The 24,166-nt window shown below is 47.3% G+C and overlaps 1 protein-coding gene across 2 annotated transcripts in view; it reads right to left on the bottom strand.

Moving 5' to 3' along the window:
* Positions 1 to 1,531: 1,531 nt before the first annotated feature.
* The window catches only part of POMGNT2 (protein O-linked mannose N-acetylglucosaminyltransferase 2 (beta 1,4-)), a 30,302-nt gene continuing 7,667 nt past the window's right edge, over positions 1,532 to 24,166 (bottom strand). The window contains exons 2-3 of one of the 2 annotated variants that reach the window (XM_049862775.1): positions 13,156 to 13,365; positions 1,532 to 5,591 (exon numbers count right to left, since the gene is read on the bottom strand). In XM_049862775.1, the coding sequence (XP_049718732.1) occupies positions 3,744 to 5,486 (1,743 nt within the window). In that variant the 5' untranslated portion in view covers positions 5,487 to 5,591; positions 13,156 to 13,365 and the 3' untranslated portion in view covers positions 1,532 to 3,743. The remainder of the gene's footprint in view (positions 5,592 to 13,155; positions 13,366 to 24,166) is intronic. The other variant, XM_049862776.1, reaches the window with a different exon arrangement.

Here is a 24,166-nt window from a genome sequence, read left to right on the forward strand (position 1 = left end):
GGTACAACCACTTTGGAAATTGATTTGGCGCTTCCTTAAAAAGCTAGAAATAGAACTACCATATGATCCAGCAATCCTACTCCTTAGAATATATCCTAGAGAAATAAGAGCCTTTACACGAACAGATATATGCACACCCATGTTCACTGCAGCACTGTTTACAGTAGCAAAAAGATGGAAGCAATCAAGGTGCCCATGAGCGGATGAATGGATAAATTATGGTATAGTCACACAATGGAATACTATGCATTGATACAGAACAGTGATGAATCTGTGAAACATTTCATAACATGGAGGAACCTGGAAGGCATTATGCTGAGTGAAATTAGTCAGTTGCAAAAGGACAAACATTGTATGAGACCACTATTATAAGAACTCGAAAAATAGTTTAAGCAGAGAAGAAAATATTCTTTGATGGTTATGAGAGGGGGGAGGGAGGAGTGGTGGAAGAGGGGTACTCACTAATTAGATAAGAACTATTTTAGGTGAAGGCAAAGACAACACACAAGAGAAGGCAGCACAACTGGACTGAGCCAAAAGCAAAGCAGTTTCCTGAATAAACCAAACGCTTTGAAGGCCAGTGTAGCAAGGGCGGGGGTTTGGGGACCATGGTTTCAGGGGACACCTAGGTCAACTGGCATAATGATATCTATTAAGAAAACATTCTGCATCCCCCTTTAGAGAGTGGCATCTGGGGTCTTAAACGCTAGCAGCCATCTAAGATGCATCAATTGGTCTCAGATCACCTGGAACAAAGGAGAATGAAGAGCACCAAAGACACAAGGTAATTATGAGCCCAAGAGACAGAAAGGGCCACATAAACCAGAAACTACATCAACCTGAGACCAGAAGAACTAGATGGTGCCCGGCTACAACCGATGACTGCCCTGACCGGGAACACAACAGAGAACCCCTGGGGGAGCAGGAGACCAGTGGGATGCAGACCTCAAATTCCGTAAAAAGACCAGACTTAATGGTCTGACTGAGACTAGAAGGACCCTGGAGGTCATGGTCCCCAGACCTCCTGTTAGCCCAAGACAGGAACCATTCCCAAAGCCAACTCTTCAGACAGGGATTGGACTGGATTATGGGATAGAAAATGATACTGGTGAGGAATGACCTTCCTGGATCAAGTAAACACATGAGACTATGCGGACAGCTCCTGTCTGGAGAGGAGATGAGAGGGCAGAGGGGGTCAGAAGCTGGCCGAATGGACGTGAAAATAGAGAGTGGAGGGAATGAGTGTGCTGTCTCATTAGAGGGAGAGCAACTAGGAGTATACAGCAAGGTGTATATAAATTTTCGTATGAGAGACTGACTTGATTTGTAAACTTTCACTTAAAGCACAACAAAAGTTAAAAAACTGGAAATAAAAAAAATAAAGCTATGTCAGACACAAAAGGACAAATATTGAATGACCCTATTTTTTCTATTTATATGAAACATCCAGAATAGGCAAATGCATAGAAACCAAAGCTTATTAGTCATTACCAGGGTCGGGTGGGAGGGGGGAAGAGATATTGCTTAAGGGGTATCCAGTTTAAGGATGATGAAAAAACTTGGAACATGGAGAATGTAATTAACATCAGTGAATTGTACATGTAAAAACGGTTGAAATGGCAAATGCTTGTTATAATTTCACCACTATAAAAAAAAGAATGAGGCTATGAACATTCTTACATGTCTTTTTAATGACCTAAGCACTCATTTCCCTTGGGCATATATCTAGATGTGGAACTGCTGAGATACAGTACAGCTATGTGTTTAGCTTCAGTAGAAAATGCCAAATGGTGTTCCGACTGGCTGTGCCGTTTTACCCCCACACCAGCAGTGTTGACAGCTACAGTGAGCTGAGTCTCGTTGTGTGGCTTCACACGGCAGTTTGTGGTCACCGGGGGAGATTTTAGTTAGAGAGCAAGATATTGTTGGTAAAAGGAATGTCATGGAAGTGCAGAGTGATCCTGAAAATGCCCCATTCAGAGCTCCTGCTCTGGAAACTGCTAATAGGATGGCCTCAGCTGCTGTGTTTTGAACCCACCACTGTATTAGCACTGACATGCACTTGCCATTGAGGCTCTCGGCCAACAACCAAGCGTGGCGGGGATACTCCTACAACGGATGACTTTGGCTCAAGAACTCCTGATCAATCAGGTGAAAGTTACTTAGAACTGCTCTGCGGCCTGAAATTCTACTACTCAAGCCCCTTCTCTGCCTCTCTCCTTATACAGGAGCCAGACCTCCCTCAGGGTCTATGAACAAAAGGTTAAAATCCTTTCTCCTTCTCTAAGGACAAACCTGACCTTGGGTTAACTTTGTCGCTCGGTTTGCAGTGTGGTATTAGGCAACCTGTTGATGGTAAAAATGACCCTGATTGATAAACTGCATCTGGACTGGAAGGGCAATGAATGATATGGTAGGAAGCTGTAGCTTTAGGCTTCCCTGAGTACAATGACTCTCATAAGGGCATGCTCCTTGAACGACCCTGGGAACTCTGATGGTGGGTTGTTACAATGGATACTGTCTCCGATCGGGGGTGGGGTTTCTAAGCCAAGGTAGCTCCCCACAACTACTGATGTGGATCTCATCTCACACCTGAACCGTCACCTGGGGGAGACAGTAAGAGAAGAGGCTCTGGGCTGACGTGAGGACTCCCCCGTGGAAGAAAACTGCCTGACACACTGCCCTGCTGGCAGGCTGAGCATCCTCTCCTATGTCCTTCTAAGTGAATCTGATGCCCAGTGTGGCCTGTCAGGTCTTGTGAGCCTGAATGTCTAGCTGAGACCCTGGTGGACACTGCTTTCCCTCACCATAGCCCTCGCCTACCTACTTCCACTTCCAGGCTTCTTTCCCATTTAGATGGAACTGTGGTATTAATCCAGCCAGTCAAGATGAAACCCAACCAGGCTGCCTTGCTTCATAGTCCTTGATGCTTACCTGTTGTCACATCTCCTTGGTTGTCAACCAGAATTAAATGGTATCCAAGTACTGACTAGGAATCCCTGGGTGGTAAAAATGGTAAAGTACTTGGCTACTAACTGAAGGACTGGCAGTCTGAATTCACTCAGAGGTGCCTCAGAAGAGCGGCCTGGTGATCTGCTTCCAAAAGGTCATAGCCCCTGAAAACCCTATGGAGTACAGTTCTACTCTGAAACACATGAAGTTGCCATGAGTTACAACTGACTTGACAGCAACTTGTTTGGTTTGTTTTTTCATTTGGGTATTTGACTACCAGCCCCCCTTCCAATCCTCTAAGGATGATGACTTGACCAAGATGTTTATAACCATTTAATGAACGTTCCAGATACACCCTTCACTGGGCTACAGGTGAATTTCATAATGATGGAAGCTGACGAACCACCTACCCAAGCTACCACGACTGATCATTCAGTTTCCAGAAATGTGGATACCGACCAGAGGGACTCAGTAGGAAAACAGCATGATCACTTAGCCAGAGAGCCTCCCTAGGCTTCTTCCCTTCCTTCTTCTTTCTCCCCACTAAGGAACTTATGCAGGTGTATGGATGCTCGGCGGGGGAGAAAGATGGGGGAGAATCCCACCTCACCAATGTAAAGAGTAGTGCTGTGAACACCACACACCAGATGCAAAAGAAGACACTGAGGCATAGGCCTGGGTCAGGCCTTCTCAATAAATAAATCAATCTCAGAAGCCACAGTGGGGCTAGTGGGCTCAGGGGCATTGAGCTGGAGGAACCGCCCTTCTGAGGCCTGGCCATGGTGCACTTGCTACGTGCTGCAAACCAGCACATCTGCAAAGGGTCCCAGGAGGATCTTGTTGAAGATGCAGCGGACCCACACCAGGTAGGTAGTGAAGGGCTTGATGTTGTCAGTGAAGGTGTGGTTCTGAAGGGCCAGGATGTAAGGCACGTAGGTGTTCTCTCCCTGCTCCTGGAGCCACACCTCGTACTTTACCTCCCTCACCTTCAGGTACTTGAGGTTCCAGGGGATCTGCCAGGAGACGGTAAGGTGGGCCTCAGAGGCACCCTGCACTGATGCCTGGCACCGTGCCTCCCGCACCTTGCCCGGGTATAGGCCAACTGTCCATTTCTGCTTCCGTGGCCCAGGCCGGCCCTTCACCACACGCCGAATGGTTTGGACGAGGGACAAGATATCCACCTTGGTGTCCTGGTAGATTCTGAAGAGCCACTCAGGGTTTCGGCAACAGAGATGCCGCGGGACCTCACGGCTTTGTAGGATACGAGCCTGCTCCGCCCGGTCCAGGTGGGTGATGCCCCCCTGGTCCCAGGGCCGCTCAGGGTGTGTGACTGTGTTCTCTGGCACCGTGTTCCGCCAGGCTACGTACTGGAGGTCCATGCCGGGTAGCGTGGCCAAAGTCTTATAGGGAGTATAGTGGTCAGGATTGACGGCATATGGAAAGAGCTCAACCACGGTCGCCCCCCGGGGCAAGAAGAGGGCGGTGATCAGCTGGGCCCCATGCATGCTGACCAGCATGGAGGCATTGCTGACCAGCCGAACAACATCTGCAAAGGCATGGTCCTCCAGGGACACTGTCACTGTCTTCATCTGGAACTCCTGGGCCAGAGCCAGCAGCAGCTCTGCCTCATTCAGGATGAGCCTATTCTGGGTGCGGCTGAAGACCAGAATGTACTCCTCGCCAAGGGGGGCCCCTGTGTTGCTCACATTCAGCTTCTCTGTCATGAACTGTGCAAACTGCCGGATCTCACTGCCAGAGACAAGGATGTTGGCTTTTGGGCCCTGGGGCTGAACAAAGCCATACTGGTACCAGGTGGTAATCTTGGAGAGGCCCACAAAAGCATGGGAGAAGCACAGCAGCCGGCCGAGGGTCTTTAGCTGTGCTCGCAGGAGTGGCTGCTTGGGGCTGAGAAGCTTGTAGAGGTCGAAGTGAGCCCCCTCGCCCCAGCCCTCCATGAAGAAGAGCCGGGCCTCATGAGCCAGGCCGGGGAACTGCCGCAGGGTGTAGAAGAGAGGTAGCAGGTCGTCATGGAAGACATGCATGAGGTTGTCAGGGTTGAAGCGGTTGGCGATGAGAGCCACGTCAGGCACGAACACCGGCTTAGGCATGAAGCGCAGGGCGGCGGCCGGCAGCTCCACGAAGTTGAAATACTGGGTGTTGTGGTCCTCCACAGTGGACAGGTCGAGCAGGGCAGGCTGGAAGCGCCGGGAGCCCAGGTTGGGCAGCATCACAGAGGTGTTGCCGTGGAAGAAGAGGAACTCCTCGGCCTCGTTGGAATAGCAGAGCCACTTGAAGCGGCAGATGCGGTCAGTGTGCGTGCGGCCTGTGCACACCATGTGCGTGCCGCCCTCCATCAGGCTCTGCAGTGCCTTCGGGTAGTCGATCCTCAGCGCTGCAGCTGGCTCAGGGGCCTGTCGGCTGAGGGCCAGCTCCTCCTCCAGAGTGGATGCATGCTCACGCAGCCGCACGTGCTTCCACAGGACTGCCGCCAGCACCGACACCAGGAGGGCATTGAGCACCGCCGAGAGGTGCATCCTAACGCCACTGTGGGGCCCTGGTGAGACGATGGCTACTGGGGACTGCCACAGGCCTGGTGGGCTTCATCCATCCCCATGGGACCTTTGAGGACCAGCCAAGGCCTGCAGAAGAAGAAAAGAAAAAGTGTTTAAATAGTCTGTCTGGAGTCTTTACAAGCTCCTACCGTGTGCCAGTGGCGGTTCCGTGGCAGAATTCTTGTCTTCTACATGGGAGAGCTGGGTTCGATTTCTGGCCAATGCATCTCATGCACAGCTGTCTGTCAGTGGGGGCTAGCGTGTTGCTATGATGCTGAACAGGTTCCAGCGGAGCTTCCAGACTAGGAAGAAAGGCCTGGCAACCTACTTCTGAAAATCAGCCCATGAAAATCAACCAATCATGGGGATGATGCAGGACCCCACAGTGTTTGTTCCGTGAGCATGATGCCGTGATTGGGGGCCAACTCGGCAGCAGCTAACAGCAATAACAACGTGCTAGGCTTTGTATACCTGAGACAACACTGGGATTTTATGTGTTGGTAAGTATGGCAGATCGACCACTGGTTAAACAGTATTCAGTCCCTCCCCTTGTCACACCCATGGCTGGAGTGCACACTCCCACACCCTGACTTTCAGCTTGGTGGTGTAACTTGTTTTGGCCAGTGAGATGTCAGCAGACAAAACATAACCAAAGGGTTGAAAAGTGCTTGTGTGACTGGCTTTACCCTCTTTCTACTTCAGACAGTGCCATAAGAAGAATGGGTTCAGGCTGACTCATTGGTCCCAGGAGTGAAATCCTTTGGAGCAGAGCTCCTCCAGCCACACCCAGCCTACCTCAGCTGACCCAACGTGTGAGCAAGCCAGCCAAGATCAGCAGTGCCGCCCAGTAAGTCCAGCCATGATCAGTCAACACAGGCACCTGAGCTAAAGGCTTACTACTGTGTGCCACTGAGAGGTGCTTGTTAGGCAGCACTCCTGCAGCAAAAGCTAACTGACAAAGACGTCTGTGATGAGAGGCCCCAGGAAGACCCTCTTTAGGGGCCTGACACTCACAGCCCTGCAGGTAATGAGTTTTCTTCACGACGGGAACAAATGTCAGTGAAGGCCTGTGAGCACTGTTCCCAGTGGCACCCAAAGAGCCTGTGTGTCCCTTCTGCAAAACAAGCAACACATCTGTACCGGGGGAAGATTAGGCAACGTCTGCTCCTGTTGAAAGCTGTCATTTAGAAATCATGACTGCTGGCTTATAGGTTCCCATAAAAGGACAGGGAGAAACTGCCCCCTCACCGTTCTAGCGAGAGAATTGTGTAGGGACAAGGGAACCTAAATGGAAGTTAGGGTTTCTGCACTTTCCTCTACTTAGCCCATCTGGTGATTTTTTTCATTTTCGATACTGGATGTCACCACTGACATGTCTGGTATCTACAAGCGAGAAAGCAAAGCGGTTAGAACACCCTCCCACATGCATACCTACAGAGGCCTGGCTGGGCTGTAGGCACTCGCTCCCTTTCTTGCACTACTGTGAAGGGCCTCATGTGGCTCCAGGAACCCAGGACTGTTCAGGCAGTTGAAGAATCTCACCCTCAACCAAGGCAGGTGCAGCACAGGTAACACCCGCCTGGCGCTGCACTGGGGAGGGATTTATATGCTGCCTTTATCCCCTCGGAGTCCCTGGGTAGTGCAAACAGCTTGGCAGCTGTGGGACACACAACTCAGGTTTGGCCTTTTGTCTCTAGTTTCTGAAAACAGCCCTTAGAATTCTCCAGCAATTAATGAGTTGGGAGTCATCACCCTGGCAATAGGCCTCAGGAAGGGAGGGGGCATGATAAGGCTTCCAGATAAACCACTGCCTCCCGCCCTCTGAGGCCTGACGTTTGTTAGCAGGGTTAAAGACATACCTTTATGGGGTGGTGCCAAGATGTCTATCCCACCCCACCCCCACGATCAGGGGGCATGTAGTCTGTTCCGTAGGCTCTGGGGTATAAAAATGGCTGGATGAGGAACCTCAGTGTCCTTCAGCTATGGTGCTACGTGGGAAGCACGCATAGCAGAAGCTTTCAGCCCACTTACCTAAGCCTGCCTGGCCGGGGGGACCGGGAAAAGATAGGTCCCCTTTAAGTCCCTTGTCTATGGTACAAAGTTGGGTATTCATGGAAGAGCCGTCCTCTCCACCTGGACAGCCTTCTTGAGTCAGGGGGACACTCAAAATTGGATCCACACTTGTTGTGGTGTACTGTCTGCTTCTTTTTCTAAGTAATAAAACTATTTTCCTTGTGCTAATGCTCTGGGAGCATCTAGTGTGTTCAGACTCTGTCTGGAAGAATGTAATATTCATGGAGGAATCACTATTAATGATTGGTCCCCTTTTTCTAATGGCCTCCTGGCTATTTAGAAATCTGGGATGGCCTGTGAGTGTACTGCAGTTGCTATTATGGATTGAATTGTGTTTCCCAAAAATACATTTTGGAATCCTAACCCCTATACCTGTGGAAGCAATCCTGTTTGGGAATAGGATTTTCTTTGTTACGTAACAAGACATATCAGGGTAGGGTGTCTTAAACCTGCTCACTTTCGAGATAGGAAAAGAACACACTAGATAGACACAAAGCAGTGGAGCACAAACAGAGGGTAAGATACATGCCATGTGGAGATCACCAAGGAGTCAAGGAATGTCAGATTCACAGAAACTGAAAGAGATCTCCCCCAGAGACAACAGAGAGAGCCTTCCCCTAGAGCCAGTGCCCTGAATTTGGACTTCTAGCCTCCTATCTGTGAGAAAATAAACTTCTGTTCATTACAGCCACCCACTTACGGCATTTTTTGTTATAGCAGCGCTAAGAAACTAAAAGATAGCTGCTAAACGAAAGGCTGGCAGTTTCAGTCTACCCAGAGACACTTTGGAAGAAAGGCCTGGAGATCTACTTCTAAAAAATCAGCCACTGTAAACCCTGTGGAACACAGTTCTACTCTGACACATAACAGGGTTCCCGTGAACTGGAACCGACTGCACGGCAGCTGGTTCCTGGTTTATTCCCTTGGGGCTAGCTTCAGACTCTTGGCGTCGTGCAACTTCCACCTCCCTATGACCAAAAGGATCAACGTGCAATCTTGCCTAGAAAGACATAGTGTCTCAGGCTAGGATTTGGGTCCATATAGTCTGAGAAGTTATCCCAGGAAACGTGTGTAGGAGAGAAGGGAAGTGAAACAGAAGGGATGAAAGCCAGTACAGAGTACATTAATGAGCAAGCTACAACTGTACAAAAGCTGGGATACTGGTCTACCGACTCTTGTCCAGCATTAGCTAAAGGCCACCCCTAGGGGTACTAGTTCTTCTGACTTACCCTCAACCAAGGGTTGAGCATGCACAAATGCACACAGGTGCATAAATTTCCATGAAATAAGAACAACCTTGGCCAAGCGTAATGTATCCCACGGTTCTCTAGTCTATTCCAAGTCCATTAAAAAAAAAAAAAAAAAAAGCCAGCCATAATCTTGAATCTGTTGGTTTATGCCTTTCACCAAATTTGGGAAAATGTCAGCCATTATTTCTTTGAATACTTTTCAGCCTCATGACTCTCCTCTCCTAGACTTCAATGACACAAATACTCAATTTTTAAAAAATTGTTCCACAGGTCCCTCTGTTCATTTTTTTAAAGTGTATTTTCTCCCTGTTGTTCAGATTGGATAATTTTTATTGTCCTGTCTTCATGTTCACTGATTCCTTTCTTGTCATCTTCATTCTTCTATTAACTCATCTGGTGAATTTTTTATTTCAGTTACTGTATTTCTCAGTTCCATTAAGTTCTTCTTTATAGCTTCTCTTTCTTTGCTGGAACTTTCTATTGTTGAACAGGAAAATTAACAGACATCTTACTTTCATTTTAAGGTTTTTCTTATCCATAAAACCAAGTATTAACCATAAAAAGCCCTGCTCTACAGCAACGTAAATTTGTTTTATCCTGTTAGGAAATCATTACCTTCTAATTTAAATTTCAAAGAGTTACATGGCTGCAGGTAGGTGGAGGGCCAAATTACTAGCAGCCAGGCCAGAGGTAACCTGATATCAGTTTATCTCAGTAAAGAGGGGAAAAACCAAAAAATCCAAACCTGCCGCCATTGAGTTGATTATGATTCATAGCAACCCTATAAAACAGAGAGCTGCCCTATAGGGTTTCCAAGGAGCTGCTGGTAGATTTGAACTGCCAACCTTTTGGTTAGCAGATGTAAATCTTAACCACTGCGTCACCAGGTCTCCAAAGAACATTGTATCTAGCTTCTTCAAGCCATTTGCTTTTTCTGGAATCAAAATGGTCTCCCTATATGCACACGCAATAACTGCTCAGAATAAACCCTATGTTCAAATTTCGGTGAGTTTTGATTATTTTTGACACTATGTTTTCATTTGTTTCAAGCATGTTCATAATTGCTGTTGAATTATTTATGATGGCTTATGTAAAATTCTTGTCAGATAATTCCAACATCTGTGTTATCTTGTTGTTGCTGTCTTTTGATTGTCCTTTCTCAATCAAGTTGAGATTTTCCTGGTTCTTGGCGTGATGAGTGATTTTTAATTGTATCCTGAATATTCTGGGTATTGTGTTAGGATACTCTGGATCTTATTTAAATCTTCTATTTTAGTAGGCTTTGGATAAAACTGTCCTGGTGGGGAAGGGAGAGCACTGACTCTTTACTACTGAGTGGGGGTAAAAGTCTCCCACTCAGCCTCCACCAACACCACCCTGGCAACGAGGGTGACGGATGCCCTTTAACTGTTGAGTGATGGTCGAAGGAAATCTAGGTCCCCAGTTGGCCTCCCCTGACACTATGGGGTGGGGAAGGGGTGCCTTGTCACTGCCGGGCATGGTGGAAGGAGTGTTAGGGAGGGACACCTTGTCACCACTGGGCAGTGATAAAAGTCCAGGCTTCCCGTTTAGCCTTCTCTGACACCACTCCAGTTGGGAAGGGTGGATCATCTGGTTACCACGAGGTGAGGATGGAAATCCAGGCTCTAGACTTCCTCAGCCTTTACTGAAGCAAGGGAAGGGAGGTAATGACTCTTCCCTGATGTTTTGCAGGAACAGGGTGTTTATTGCCAAATGGTTTCTCGTTCACGAGGCTGCTCCTTTTCCACTCCTTTGACAATACAGAGAGCTTTTCTTGTTTTTGTTTATGCGCATTGACATTTCTGGGTTGCAACCTTCTCTGGCACCCAGTCCAGGATATATAAGAGGTGAGAAGAAAATCCAAAGAACTTACCACTGTGTTGTGTTGCAAACCCCTGGGTCTAGTTGGTTCACATTCTTCTCTTCACCTTTCAATCTTCTTTTATATATATATATATCTATCTAAAATGTCCAGTGTTTTTAGCTGTATTAAGAGGGAGGGATAGAGACTGATGTTGTTGTTAGTTGTCAGGGAGTTGCCAGTGACTCATGGTAACCTCATGTGTAATAGAACAGAACACTGTCTGGTCCCGTGCCATCTTCATGATCACCAGTGACTCACGGCAACCTCATGTGTAACAGAACAGAACACTGTCTGGTCCCGTGCCATCTTCATGATCACCAGTGACTCACGGTAACCTCATGTGTAACAGAACAGAACACTGTCTGGTCCCGTGCCATCTTCATGACCACCAGTGACTCACGGTAACCTCATGTGTAATAGAACAGAACACTGTCTGGTCCCGTGCCATCTTCATGACCACCAGTGATTCACGGTAACCTCATGTGTAATAGAACAGAACACTGTCTGGTCCCGTGCCATCTTCATGATCACCAGTGACTCACGGTAACCTCATGTGTAATAGAACAGAACACTGTCTGGTCCCGTGCCATCTTCATGATCACCAGTGACTCACGGTAACCTCATGTGTAATAGAACAGAACACTGTCTAGTCCCGTGCCATCTTCATGATCACCAGTGACCCACGGTAACCTCATGTGTAATAGAACAGAACACTGTCTGGTCCCGTGCCATCTTCATGATCACCAGTGACTCACGGTAACCTCATGTGTAATAGAACAGAACACTGTCTGGTCCCGTGCCATCTTCGTGATCACCAGTGACTCACGGTAACCTCATGTGTAATAGAACAGAACACTGTCTGGTCCCGTGCCATCTTCGTGACCACCAGTGACTCACGGTAACCTCATGTGTAATAGAACAGAACACTGTCTGGTCCCGTGCCATCTTCGTGATCACCAGTGACTCACGGTAACCTCATGTGTAATAGAACAGAACACTGTCTGGTCCCGTGCCATCTTCGTGATCCCCAGTGACTCACGGTAACCTCATGTGTAATAGAACAGAACACCGTCTGGTCCCGTGCCATCTTCATGATCACCAGTGACTCACGGTAACCTCATGTGTAACAGAACAGAACACTGTCTGGTCCCGTGCCATCTTCATGATCACCAGTGACTCACGGTAACCTCATGTGTAATAGAACAGAACACTGTCTGGTCCTGTGCCATCTTCATGACCACCAGTGACTCACGGTAACCTCATGTGTAATAGAACAGACCACTGTCTGGTCCCGTGCCGTCCTCATGACCACCAGTGACTCACGGTAACCTCATGTGTAATAGAACAGACCACTGTCTGGTCCCGTGCCGTCTTCATGACCACTGGTATGTCTGAGTCTACTGTCGTGGCTATTGTGTAAGTCCATCTCATTGAGGGTTTCCCTCACTTTCGCTGCTTCTTTATTTTACCAAACATGATGTCCTTTTCTGGTGACTGGTCTTTCCTGATGATGTATCAAAAGTAAGCAAGTTGAAGTCTTGCATCTAGTCCATCTTGACCGAACTGGAAGCCTTCTTGGCATCTGCTTTTTAAACAAGCTCCCTAGTGATTCTGGAGTACAGCCAGATTTGAGAAAAACCAAGTGGCTCTTAACCAAAGAACCCAAACCATGAATCACATGACCAATTGTTAGTTTTGAAGCTTGGGAATGTTCTACTTTTGTATATAAATTAGAATTGGTTCAGTGTTATTCCTAAAATCACATCACTACCACTCAGGTGCTTTTTGATATACTTTCTTGAGTGGAGATGAGAATGGCTTTTCAGCTATCACAGGAACCTACAACCCTCTGCTAGGCTGTGGGCAGCAGTTAGCAGGCTATGTGTTATTCCTTACTAACAGCTGGTAAAAGTCACTGTTCTGTTTTACTTCACTGTAAAAAATATCTTTTGGTTTTCATCAACATCAGTACGCCCAGAGGAGTGTAGTACGCATGTGAATGCTCCCCATCTCTTACTAAGATGGAGAGAGATGGCCAAATGTTGTGGTAGAAACCTGCAGAACCTCAAACCAGGAGTGAGGCTGGCACAGCCTTACTCTGCTGTATGACTTTGGACATGCTGTTATGCTTCTCTGATCCTTGCTTGCGTGGATAAGGATAAAATTATGCTGGTCTTAGCTTCCTCTTTTCCTGCATTTCCTCACTTTCTTAGCATCCAAACATGGAACAGGATGTCAGGAACAAACATCAGGCCGGTCAAGCCAAGATACAAAGGAACGGCTTCATGTTCTGCTCTCAGAAAGGACGGGAAAGGAGAGGTAACTTACCATGGCCCTCTCCAGAGAGCAGATGCCTCCAGTCTTTCCAAACCACCTCTGCTCAGATTAACTTGTCTGCAGGCAAAGTCCAGGTTGACACTGGAACACTTTTGCTGTTACTTACCTGGAAAGGAACATTTGCTTCTTGAAGCTGACAGCCTGACATGGGTCTCCACCTGGAATGATCTTGGCCTCCCTGGGAATAGGTGGGGCTGCTGAAACTTCCAATAAGTGCCCACACATCTCACGCCTGTGAGTTCTGATGCCCACATCTGAGGGCTGCAGAGATTCTTCTTTCTTCCTCTCTTAAAAGGAGAGACCATACACAGGTAACCTGCCATGGAAGCAGAGGCACCAGAAACATTATCCCTGGAGCCTGAGAATGAAGACATGGCAAGCTAGGGCTGCCCAGAACCTTGGGTACCTAGTGGTTTGCTGATCCTGATCACTGGGGGCTAGCAAGGGTGACGGTGGGTGGAGGGCAACAAGAACACGAGCCCAAGGTCTCAAGCTTCCATTTGGCTTCTAACAGAACCAAGTGCCTGCCTTTAATCAGTTTCACATTTAGGAGCATCATAAAAATTCATACGAAAAGGAGGTTCTTTGCTCTTAAGAGGGAATTCCACTCCTACAAAGGTTAAAAACCACGAAGCAAGTTTTCTTCATTTTGTAGAGGAGAGAAGCAATTTGTCACACAGCAAGTCTGTGGTGGGGCCAGGATTAAAAATCAAAGTGTCCTGAACATTTCTGGTGCAGTGCTGCCTCCCAGTGGGGATGGTGTGTCAGAAGCTGGGGAGACCAAGAGGTCACTAGCAGGCCTAGCTGCGCTGCATCTGTGTTCAGGTTCTAATGAAGCTGGACGGTCCGTCGCCCAGCCCTCGATCCACCTGCTCGGCTCCAGGGTCTGGGCCAGGTCTGACGTGAAAGAGCTACTCTGATGGAGAACCCCAACTGGCACAGCTCTGCTGTGGGTGGAGAGCAGACCCATCCCATTTCCTGGGTCTTCATTATCCTGAGGAAATTCCTCCAGAGTTCACACCCTGCCAACACTGCTGGAGCCTCTGCTAAGCCTTCACTGGGGAGAGGAAGGGCTTGGGTCAGGTGCAGTCACAGGGATCTGACTCCACAGACTAATTTGCTCTTTTGGGGGTGCTTTTAAAGGTCTCACTAGTCAGTTGGTAGCCACCACACTGCATCCTACGCCAGCCAGGCTCTGAGTTCCTGCTACATGACTGGTTGTAGGTAGCTCTCACAGAGGATGGACAATGTCTGGAAAACTTTGAGGATGAACAGTCAGTCAGTCTCGGGTTCAAATTCCAGTTCCACTACTTGCTGTGTGGCATTTCTGACTCGAGCTCCTCATGAGCAAAAGTGAGGGTATAGCGCTCACATCACAGGGTTGTGGAGAAGGTCAGAAACAACGTATTAGTCAAGTCTTGTGAGTGCTGATACTTGGCTGCTTTTGACGTACAAAAACAGCAATTTCAATTAGGTTCAACCTAATAGGCAAAGTAGCTAGTGGAGATGAAAAGAAAAAGGTTTTCAGGTGCCAGATGCTTAATAAGGGGCCTCAAAAAACCAAACTCACTGCCGACTCATAGTGACCCTATAAGACAAAGTAGAACTGCCTCATAGGGTTTCCAAGGCTGTAAATCTTTACCGAAGCAGACTGTCACATCTTTCTCCTACAGACTGGCCGGTGGATTCAAACCATGGACCTTCTGGTTAGCAGCTGAAAAACTGAACCACTGTGCCACCAGGGCTTCTTGTAAAGGGCTTCAGGGATACACAAATAATTCTGGCATTTTAAAACATTTTGGACACACTTGGCTACCTTCATTAGACTCAGGCAAAAGCTGATCAGTGCTGAGGCAGGAATTGTCGCTTTTCATCATCGTCATTTGAAACAAAGGATTTTAAACCTAAGCAGGAGAGGATTCCTTCCAAAGATGGAGACCGAGACTAGGCAACGGATGCTGTCAACTCTGTCACCTGTGGCACCTTAGGATGAAATCAGCCACCAATCCCTGCTTCCTCGGGCCTCCAGGTCAAGTACATTAATAAATGAGAGTGGACACTGCTTGTTTCCACTCAGCGTCCATTCAAACATGTGCTGAGCCTAAGACAAGGCACAGGTGCTGAAGTTTCCTTAGACAATTCTCACGAGAGAAAAGAAGACTCAGGGAACAACTGTCCCAAATCTTTGGAAGGGCTGGTAGGTGAAGGCAGAACCAGACCCAGAGGTCCAGGTGAGGTCTACAGGGAAGGGCCGCCTGAGGCAGGGACTGCCTCCATATCCCCACTTGAGCAGAAATGCATCGTCCACTTGTTGGAAGCTGAGAGGTGGGCTCGTGGATCTGTCAGGACTGGAGACCGGACCTCTGTAATGGAATGTGCACACAGATTCCCTGGGTGTCTTGTTAAAATTCAGTCTTTTTCAGCAAGTCTGGAGTGGGGTTTGAGAGTTGATTTCTAATAAGCTCCTAGGAGATGCTGATGATCTTGGTCTACATACTCCACTGGGAACAGCCAGGTCTTAAGGACTCTTCCTACCTGTTGTTTCACTGTGGCTTTATGGGAACAAGAAACATCCGGACTGGCCCTGGAAGACCTTGAGACCTTGAACCAGTGAAGACGAGATTTGGAGAAGTGAGAGAGAGATTCTGCCCTTCTGATTATTATTATTATTATTTTTAATTAGAATACTTGGTTTCCTGTACCCAGCTCAGCTATAAGTAAGAGAAGGCAGAAGAGAAGTAGGGAGAGTTTTAGGAACTTCTACTACCCACCTCCCCCCACACAAACATGCACACTCCCATTTATATTCTAGGGGAGAATCCCTTGTCTCAAATACATAAAGATTTCTCTTCTAAAACAAAGCCCACTACCAACCCAGCATGTTGCAGGCAAAGACACTACTGCCAAGGCTTGGGATGACTTCACACCTGAGTCTCTCTGACTCAAGTGACTTAGGTTTCACCAACAAGGCCTGGAGGCCAGGTTATGCTGCTGAAGGGCTCCCTGGCCCTGCTCCCCGCAGAGCCACCCTATTCCTGCAGTTCCCTAAAGGCCTTACTCCTTCCAAGTGTCACAGCCACTTACAGGTGAATGTGCCTGTGGCCATGCTACACAGGTAAGGGGAGAGGGAGGAGGGAAACCAGGATGTTTTCCATTTATAAAACACTTTAAAACATGCACATAAAATAGGCACTCAAACACAGCAGATTGCAAAATACTTTAAAAAATGCATATAAAAGAGGGATGCTCAGTCAATTCTCAGTGTGTTTTATCCCTTAAATAGCTGGGTCCCCCAGGCCAGCTTCCCTGCATCAACTCCCCACCCAATTTTCTCAACAGATACGGTATGCTCAGGGAATAAAAACTAATTTTATATTAACACATGGAAAATACAGTTAGGCAGGGAAATTCTTGGTATAAATAATTCTTTTTATAAAAATGCCTGGCTATAAAAAAAATTCTTGTAAAAAAAAAAAAAAACCCTCGACAGAGAAATAAAAACTCACTTATCAAAAAATAAGCAAGATATGCCCCCCATGCATCTTTAAGGGTATCAAAGACTAGCAAAGACTGATAAAATCTCAAGCATGATTATTTAAATCTAGGGAAAAAAATAAAGGGAAAATAAAAGGAGAGTTTTCTCTCTCTCTCTCATCTACAGTGTGAATTCTTGGAGGGCATTTGCTCAGCAGCAGGTGTTAAAGGAAGAGCTGGGCCCTGGCCTCTGACAGGCTGCAGTGGAGGTGAGTGTGTGCCCATGGAGAGTGCCCACCTTTGTCCCCTGAGAGCACCTGGAAGCGGACGCTGCAGTGACAATGAGCACGCCCAGCACCCAGATCCTGATTTCTAAATATCATTCTCCACTAAAAGGAGCCAGGGCTCCTTGGAGTAACTATTATTCCCTGGACCGGGGCAGGGACAGAACAAGAAGAACCTGGAACATCTTGTAGTGCCAGAAAGTGAGAAAGTTCTCAAAAAAAAAAAAGAAAAAAGATGGAACATATTGAAAAGACAGACGAGCCAACTTGAAGGAGCTCCCAATAGCTAAATCTGGGACAACCTGAGCAACAAAATGAAAAAATAATAATAATGGATCATGACCCACAGAACAAAATAAATACCCATGAGTCAATACTGACGTAAGTAAATAACTGAATGAATGCATGAACAAATAAGGGAAAGGAGGTAGATCCTCCTTACAACAGAATTCCAATTAATAAATGCAGAAGTGGTGACGGACACAGAAAATCACAATTTGGCAAGCATCACAGGCAAGATCCACTGATGGACGTGATGCTAAAATTAGTGGGTGAAAGTAGGATGCGAAACAGGATATTTGTGCAGTCTCCAAGTATCTGCAGGCGAGACACTTATTCAATGCAAAGGTAAAACCAGGAAGTTTACAGTACAAAAGCCTGGCAGACACCTCTCCCCTCCAAAAAAATAATCAAAGGTAACGTCACCAGTAATAAGGCATATTGATGTCCCATGCCTGCTCCAAACACAGAGCCACAATCTATAGTTCTAAATGACAAGACTTGGCCCTAGCTCTGCATAAGGTCTTCAGATGAGGGATATTCTACAAAATAACTGGCTAGTACTCTTCTAGAGACAAGGTCTAAGAGACAAAGATGGACTGAGATGTCCCAGGCTGGTGACGACTAAGGAGACGCAGTAACTAAATGTAGTGTGGGGTCCTGATTTGGATCATGAACCAGAAAAAGGACAGCAGCAGAAAAATTGGCAAAATTTGTTAAGGTCTGTAGACTACTTCACTGTGTAATGTTAATGCTAATGCCTGGTTTTGATAATCGTTCTGTGGCTATGTAAGATGTTAGCATTAGGGGAAGCCGGGTGAAGAGTATTTTGCAACTTTTCTGTAAGTCTAAAATGATTTTTAGACTTCCAAGGAGTTTCCAAGGAATGGCTGGTGGATCTGAACTGCCAACCTTTCGGTTACCAGGTGTGTAGCTTGGAGCTCTTAACCACTCCACTAAGAGTGTTCCAAAATGATTTCAAAATAAAAGTTATAAAAAAGTTAGGCAACATCCCTTAGGAAGCAAGGGGACATAAGTATTTACAGGTAAGACATGTTTGTGGTTTGCTTTAAAATACTCCAGGAAAAAGAGCATGGAGACAGACGGAACAAGGACAACGGGATAACGATAACTGTAGAAGGTGATGATAGGTACATTCGGTTCTTTACATGATTCTCTTCTTTGTGGCTGTATAAAATTTTACATAATAAAAAGTTAAAAAAGAAACAATAAAGAATCAAATAAATCACTACTACCAATGACAAAGGAATTCTGAAGACTGGATGAGTACAAAGTTAATATTCTGAAAACATAAAGCCCTTGGTGGAGAGATGAGAAGCAGCTGTGTGCAGCATGAGCTGAGGCAGGTTTTGCTCTGATCGCAGACAAGCGAGTACTTCCAACAGAAAAACCAAACTGAATCAGTTGATTCTGACTCATAGTGACCTTTCAGGACAGAGTGGAACTGCCTCATAGGGTTTCCAAAGGGCAGTTGGTAAATTCAAACTGCTGACCTTTTGGTTAGCAGCCGAGCTCTTAACCACTCCGCCACCCAGGGCATATCAGAAATCAAGAGCCTCAGGGAAATGAGAAAAGGGAAGAAGACCCACCTCCAACCTGAGTGGGCATCTTAGCCCCAGGTACCCACCACCTCCCCAGTAAACAATCTGCTCCTGGCCCTCCCCAAGGGGTCCCATGCTCCAAGGCAGGCTGGGGATGTGGGGCACTGGGGCCACAGGCAGGAAGGAGGCCGGGGTCCTCCCCCTGGACCTGGCTGGCTGTGTGTGCCATGGCCAATCAGGACAGAGCTTATGGGAACCAGGAAACATGGTGTGGGGGCACCGTGGGGCAACTAGCCTTTGAGATCTGGTAGGGGTGGGGTGGGAAGAGAGTTCTCAATTAGATGTTACACTCCCACCCTACTTCCAGGTGATGCACAGTGGCTCCAACAAAAACTCAAACCAAACTCATTGCTGTCAAGTGAATTCCGACTCATAGCAACCCTATAGGACAGAGTAGAACCACCCCATGTGGTTTCCAAGGGGCACCTGGTGGATTCCAACTGCCACCCTTTTGGTTAGCAGCTGTAGCTCTTAACCACTACGCCACCAGGGTTTCCAAAGCCAGCACAAATACAGACTGGTCCACATGGGCCTTCCCGGGGCACTGCAGGTTCTCTTCCAAGCAGGTACAGAGGAAGGAAGGTTTGCTGCAAATGGGACAGAACAAAGGTTCACCAGAAAGAGTGTGATGGCTAAAGCATGGGTCCTGGAGGTCAGACTGCCATGCAGCTTCCACTAACGTCTGATGGGAACGGATGCAAGAATACCCAGGTACCTTACCCACAGGTGGGACAGTGCTGAGGCACATTCTACACACTGGCTTGCAGAGTTCCCCAAAGGCATTAAGCTCCAGGTGCCCGCGTTGGTAAAAGGACTGATACATACATGCCTTTTTTGGCTGCCTTCCCTTCCCTGTCTCACCTCCCCACTCCGCTATTTATATTTATTAGAACCACCTCCCAGATAATCTTCAAGCACTCGAATCCTTGTCTCAAGATCTGCTTCTCGGAGAACCTTAATTAACAGATATTACTGTATTATGCCACTGTGGGGACAGACACAAAGTCACCTTTGCGCTTTTACCAGCTGTGAAGTAACCAAGGTTTAATGGGAGAAAGTCAATAAAATCCTTCCGGCTGTTTCCCACCCCTCTTGTGTGTGCCCCATCCCCACCCCCTGCACCGCAGTGGCCTACATAATCCACAATTGTAGGATCAGGCGAAATCCTCAGGAAGGTTTTAAAGAGACAACAGATGGGGGCAAAGTGCCTTAATCAGACCACAGTCCTAAAGAAGGTAAGTCTTTCCTCATCACTCTATCAACCTGTTCCTGGAGAACAAACAGTTACACAGCAATTGGGCCAAGCTGCTTACTGGGCAAAAGACCCAGTGATGTCCCCTTTCCCCAGGTCAATTTTCATTGCTCCTGGGAGCTACCAAGATGAATGTGGTGTCTGGAGAGGCTGCTAGTCTCAGTGACAACCAGGCAGTGGCAGGGAGGCAGTGGCAGGGAGAGAGAACTCAGGTCACCATGCTTGACCTGTGAGACCAAGACTCAGCTCAGTGGCTGCTGTCTGGAGGACTGTGCCTCGTTCTGACTGGGCGTGTTGTCTGTTTTATTCTGATGTTTGACCAATTGTTCAGTGCAATTGAATAGCTTCCCCAGGAAAATGGTGTGGGGGCCTCATTTCTTACCCTGCACATAGAGGGGAAATGGGAGCCCAGTCAGGGTACAGGCCACCACCTGGAACGAGTGTAGCCTGTGATGGGGCAGACAGCAGAGATACGGGGCAAGAACTCCTTCCGGCTGAAAGACTGCACGCCTTGCTTTGTTGCCTGGTTCTGCTGAAATGGGCAGAGGGGCCAAAATCCTAAGGAAACTTACTCTGCAGTGACAGGGAACTCCCTCCCGCTCCTTAGCAGTTCATCCATCCTTTGTATACCTCTCAGAGCTCAAAGCCACTCCTGGCCCAGCAGCACTATCGTGTGCTTCTCTCCCTTACCTGCTGTCCTTAATTTGAACCCACTTCTGAGCAGGGAGGCAGGCTCCATCTTTGCAGTCAGATTTGGCAAGCACAGCACACCTACTGAGTACCTGCTATGTCACAGTGCCATGCTTGTATAACTTCACTTAATCCTGATCATCACATTTTCCACCCAGGGAGAGAGGCTCACAGGTTGGCCACATGTCCACAGTTCAGGGTTCAACCCTATGCATTTCCACCTGTGCTGCCTCTCAGAGATGAGGGCTGCCCCACCGGGCATCTTGTCATGAAACTCTATGGACAAGGAGGAGGTAATACAGGGGCTCTTAGAGGCATGGACCACCCAGGATAATTAATTTTGTCTCAATCTAGTGCCCCTCCCCCCCAAAAACCAACCAATCAAACAAACAAACCCCCCTCAAACATATGTTGGTTCTTTAAGATCTACAGGTAAGCATGGAGGTCTGGTGGTCAGTGAGAAGTCAAGAAAACACCTTCCGGACTTAAAAGTGGTAAGGCAGAGGTCCCCAGGCTGCAGAAAATTCCACTGTCTCAAGCAGCTTGCTTGGCACACCCCGTACATAGCTTTACGTTAGAATCTTGGTTGCTTTGCTTGGCACGCACGGTAGCTTTACATTAAAATTCTGGTTCCTCTCTCCTTAACTGTTGCGACCAAACTGGAGGAAACTGGCGAAATCCGGTTTAGGCACTATGTTGACATTCAGGATAACCTTTTAGACCTCATACATAGTAACTTCACCGCCTCTGGGTGGAGTTTAACCACCACGCTCTGAACACATGATGTATGAAGTTATATGTAAACCCCATTGTATCTGAGTAGTATGATTAAGAATGTTGCTGATGTAACAAGTATGCACTTCCTACTTGGTAAACCCTTTAAAAGTAATCTTCCCCCTTGCCCTTGCTGAGCAGTCTTGGCGGCAGCAGCCCTGACTGCTCCCTTCCTTGTACAATGAAGTAAAGGTACCTTTCTACTCTCCCACCTTGGTCTCTCATTTATTGGCTGAGACAAATTGCACCGAGCAGAATGTGGGGTTTCCACCTGGCAACAGTGGGGTATGTAGAGACAGACTACCTGGGTTTGAATCCCAAATTGGCCCCAGTCCTACTAGCTACGGCCTAGCCCTTTTCCCTCTAAGCCTTCATTTCCTCATCTGTAAAATGAGGATAACTGTACTCACCTCAAAGAGTTCTAATAAAGAATCAATTAGCTTTCACATGCAAAGTACCAGAATAGCATCTGGCATATAGTGAACACTTGACAGGCGCTAGATATCACTATCATCTAGCTGAGCTTGTGCCTGCCTCTGGGCTTGCTTGTTTCTCCTGCTAGAATGATTTCCCCATGGATCTGCACAGAGTTGGCTCCTTCTCAACTTTTGGGTATCTTCAGAAGGTGCTCTCCTTTCTCCAGGTAGTTGAGTGTCAACTCTGATTCTCTCTGGGTCTCCCAGCAGCACTGTGATGAACAGACCAGCAGACCACATTTTCTCTATTCGTGTGGTCCACAAATGAGCACCTACCATGCATCATGGACTGGGCATTCAAAAATGAAAAAAAAAAAAAAAAAGGCATCCCAGTTCTCACTCACTGAGGCAGAGGAGATGAGAGGCCGTTGTTCACACTTGATGCGATGCTGCTGTTGCAAAGGGACTACGTGGTTTGGGGCACAGCGAAGGAAGCATCTTGATTCCTGGGGGATGACGTGGACGCCATCACTGCAAGATCCCCTCCTCCTGCTCTGTGAAATTTAAGCACTCTGCACACGCTACAGGTTTTCCTCATTCAATACGAACAGCCCTCTGGATCATCCTGATAGACAGACACTTGGCCTTTGCTTAAAAAATCCTTGCTTCCTCCTGGTCTTGTCCAAAATGCTTCCCAGAAGAAGAGTGCAGTCAAGTGGGTAACAGAGAGTCTTTTTAAGAAGCTAGAAAAACTTGACGGATCTCCCATACCCATGCACTCAATCTGGGCTAAGTGCAGGTGGCAGGACACACACAAGACTGCAGTGGAGATTTAAATCCTCTTCCCTAATGGTGGAAACCCTGGTGGTGTAGTGGTTAAGTGCTGGCGCTGCTAACCAAAGGGTCGGCAGTTCGAATCCACCAGGCACTCCTTGGAAACTCTATGGGGCAGTTCTACTCTGTCCTATAGGGTCGCTATGAGTCAGAATCGACTCGATGGCACTGGATTTGGTCCCTAATGGTGGTGGTCATGTGTCCTTCCTGGGCCACACAGCTCACACTCACGTTCTTCAGACTTTGGGTGTGAACTGCAGATCTACCACATGCTAGTGTTACAATCTTGGTGGGTTTCTTGACCTCCTCAAGCTTCAATTTCCTCATCTGTTCAATGGGAATAATAACCTCCTAGGGTGTTGTGAGGTTTAAATGAGTTAATGCATGTAAAATATCTAACATATGCCTCAAAATGTATTCTCTGCCACAATCATATTTCCATTAAAAAAAAAAAATAGGGTTGCTAAAATTAAGGGTGAAAAAAAGCAGGAACCAAATCAGCCATATAGCCCCAGACCAATTCCCAAAAAGGTGAACCCTCAACCATTTTGGGGTGGCACACTCACTCACAAATCCTATGTTCACTCAGTCTTCCTAAAGACTTGTTTCCCTTCTCTGGTTAAGACAGCCCCATAAATTTAGAAAAAGCTTCTCCCTGGCCTGAGTAGTCAGTTTTCAGTATAAAATCAGCCAGAACCACCATCACCTCCAGCATTTTATATTCCAGGTACTACACTAAAACCTGTCCCATTAACCTCAAACCAACATAAGAGGCTAACACTATTGCTATTATCCCCATTTTACAGATCAGGATACGGAGGCTGGGAGAAACTAAGTAAACTGTCCCAAGTCCCTCAGCTTACATGGAATGGAGTCAGAATTTGAACACGGAGCTTGTAAGCACTGTCTTATGCTGGCAGCCCAGGTACCATTTGGGCCTCATCCTCTTGTGGGTACTCAGATGTCACCATGGTTTTTATTCTCTGCCTCCTCTACCTTGGGCACCACATTTAGGACCCAAATGGTGTGGGAGCACAGAGCACTTAATGGTTCAGCCAGGAGAATGCCTGATACTGCAATCTTTTTCAAAAAAAGGGGTAAAAATAAACAAGAGATAAAAAACATGCCTAAAAAACCCTTTAAAAACTGAGACAGGCTTAAGGAGGCCACTGATTCACCCCCACCCCCCCAAACTGCTTCACTCAGCTCCTAGAAAAAAAAAAATTTTTTTTTTTTTTTTTTTCCTAGAGCAGCTCAATATTATCGGATTCTCACAGACTTAGGAATCCTCCTTCCTAGGACCCCATCTGTACTAAGAAGCACCAGGAAAAGGCATTGATAATGGTGCTGTACCTGCCGACATCAATGGAAGCTGGGCAGCTGGTGTGGGGGCCCACCTGACAGGGGGAGCTCACCACCTGAGGCTGGTCCTACTGTCTGGGTGCAGGCTGCAGCTGTAGGGGGCCCAACCAGCCCCGGGTACAGAAAAGCT

Source organism: Elephas maximus, chromosome 20, assembly GCF_024166365.1.
Source record: "Elephas maximus indicus isolate mEleMax1 chromosome 20, mEleMax1 primary haplotype, whole genome shotgun sequence".
NCBI lineage: Eukaryota > Metazoa > Chordata > Mammalia > Proboscidea > Elephantidae > Elephas > Elephas maximus.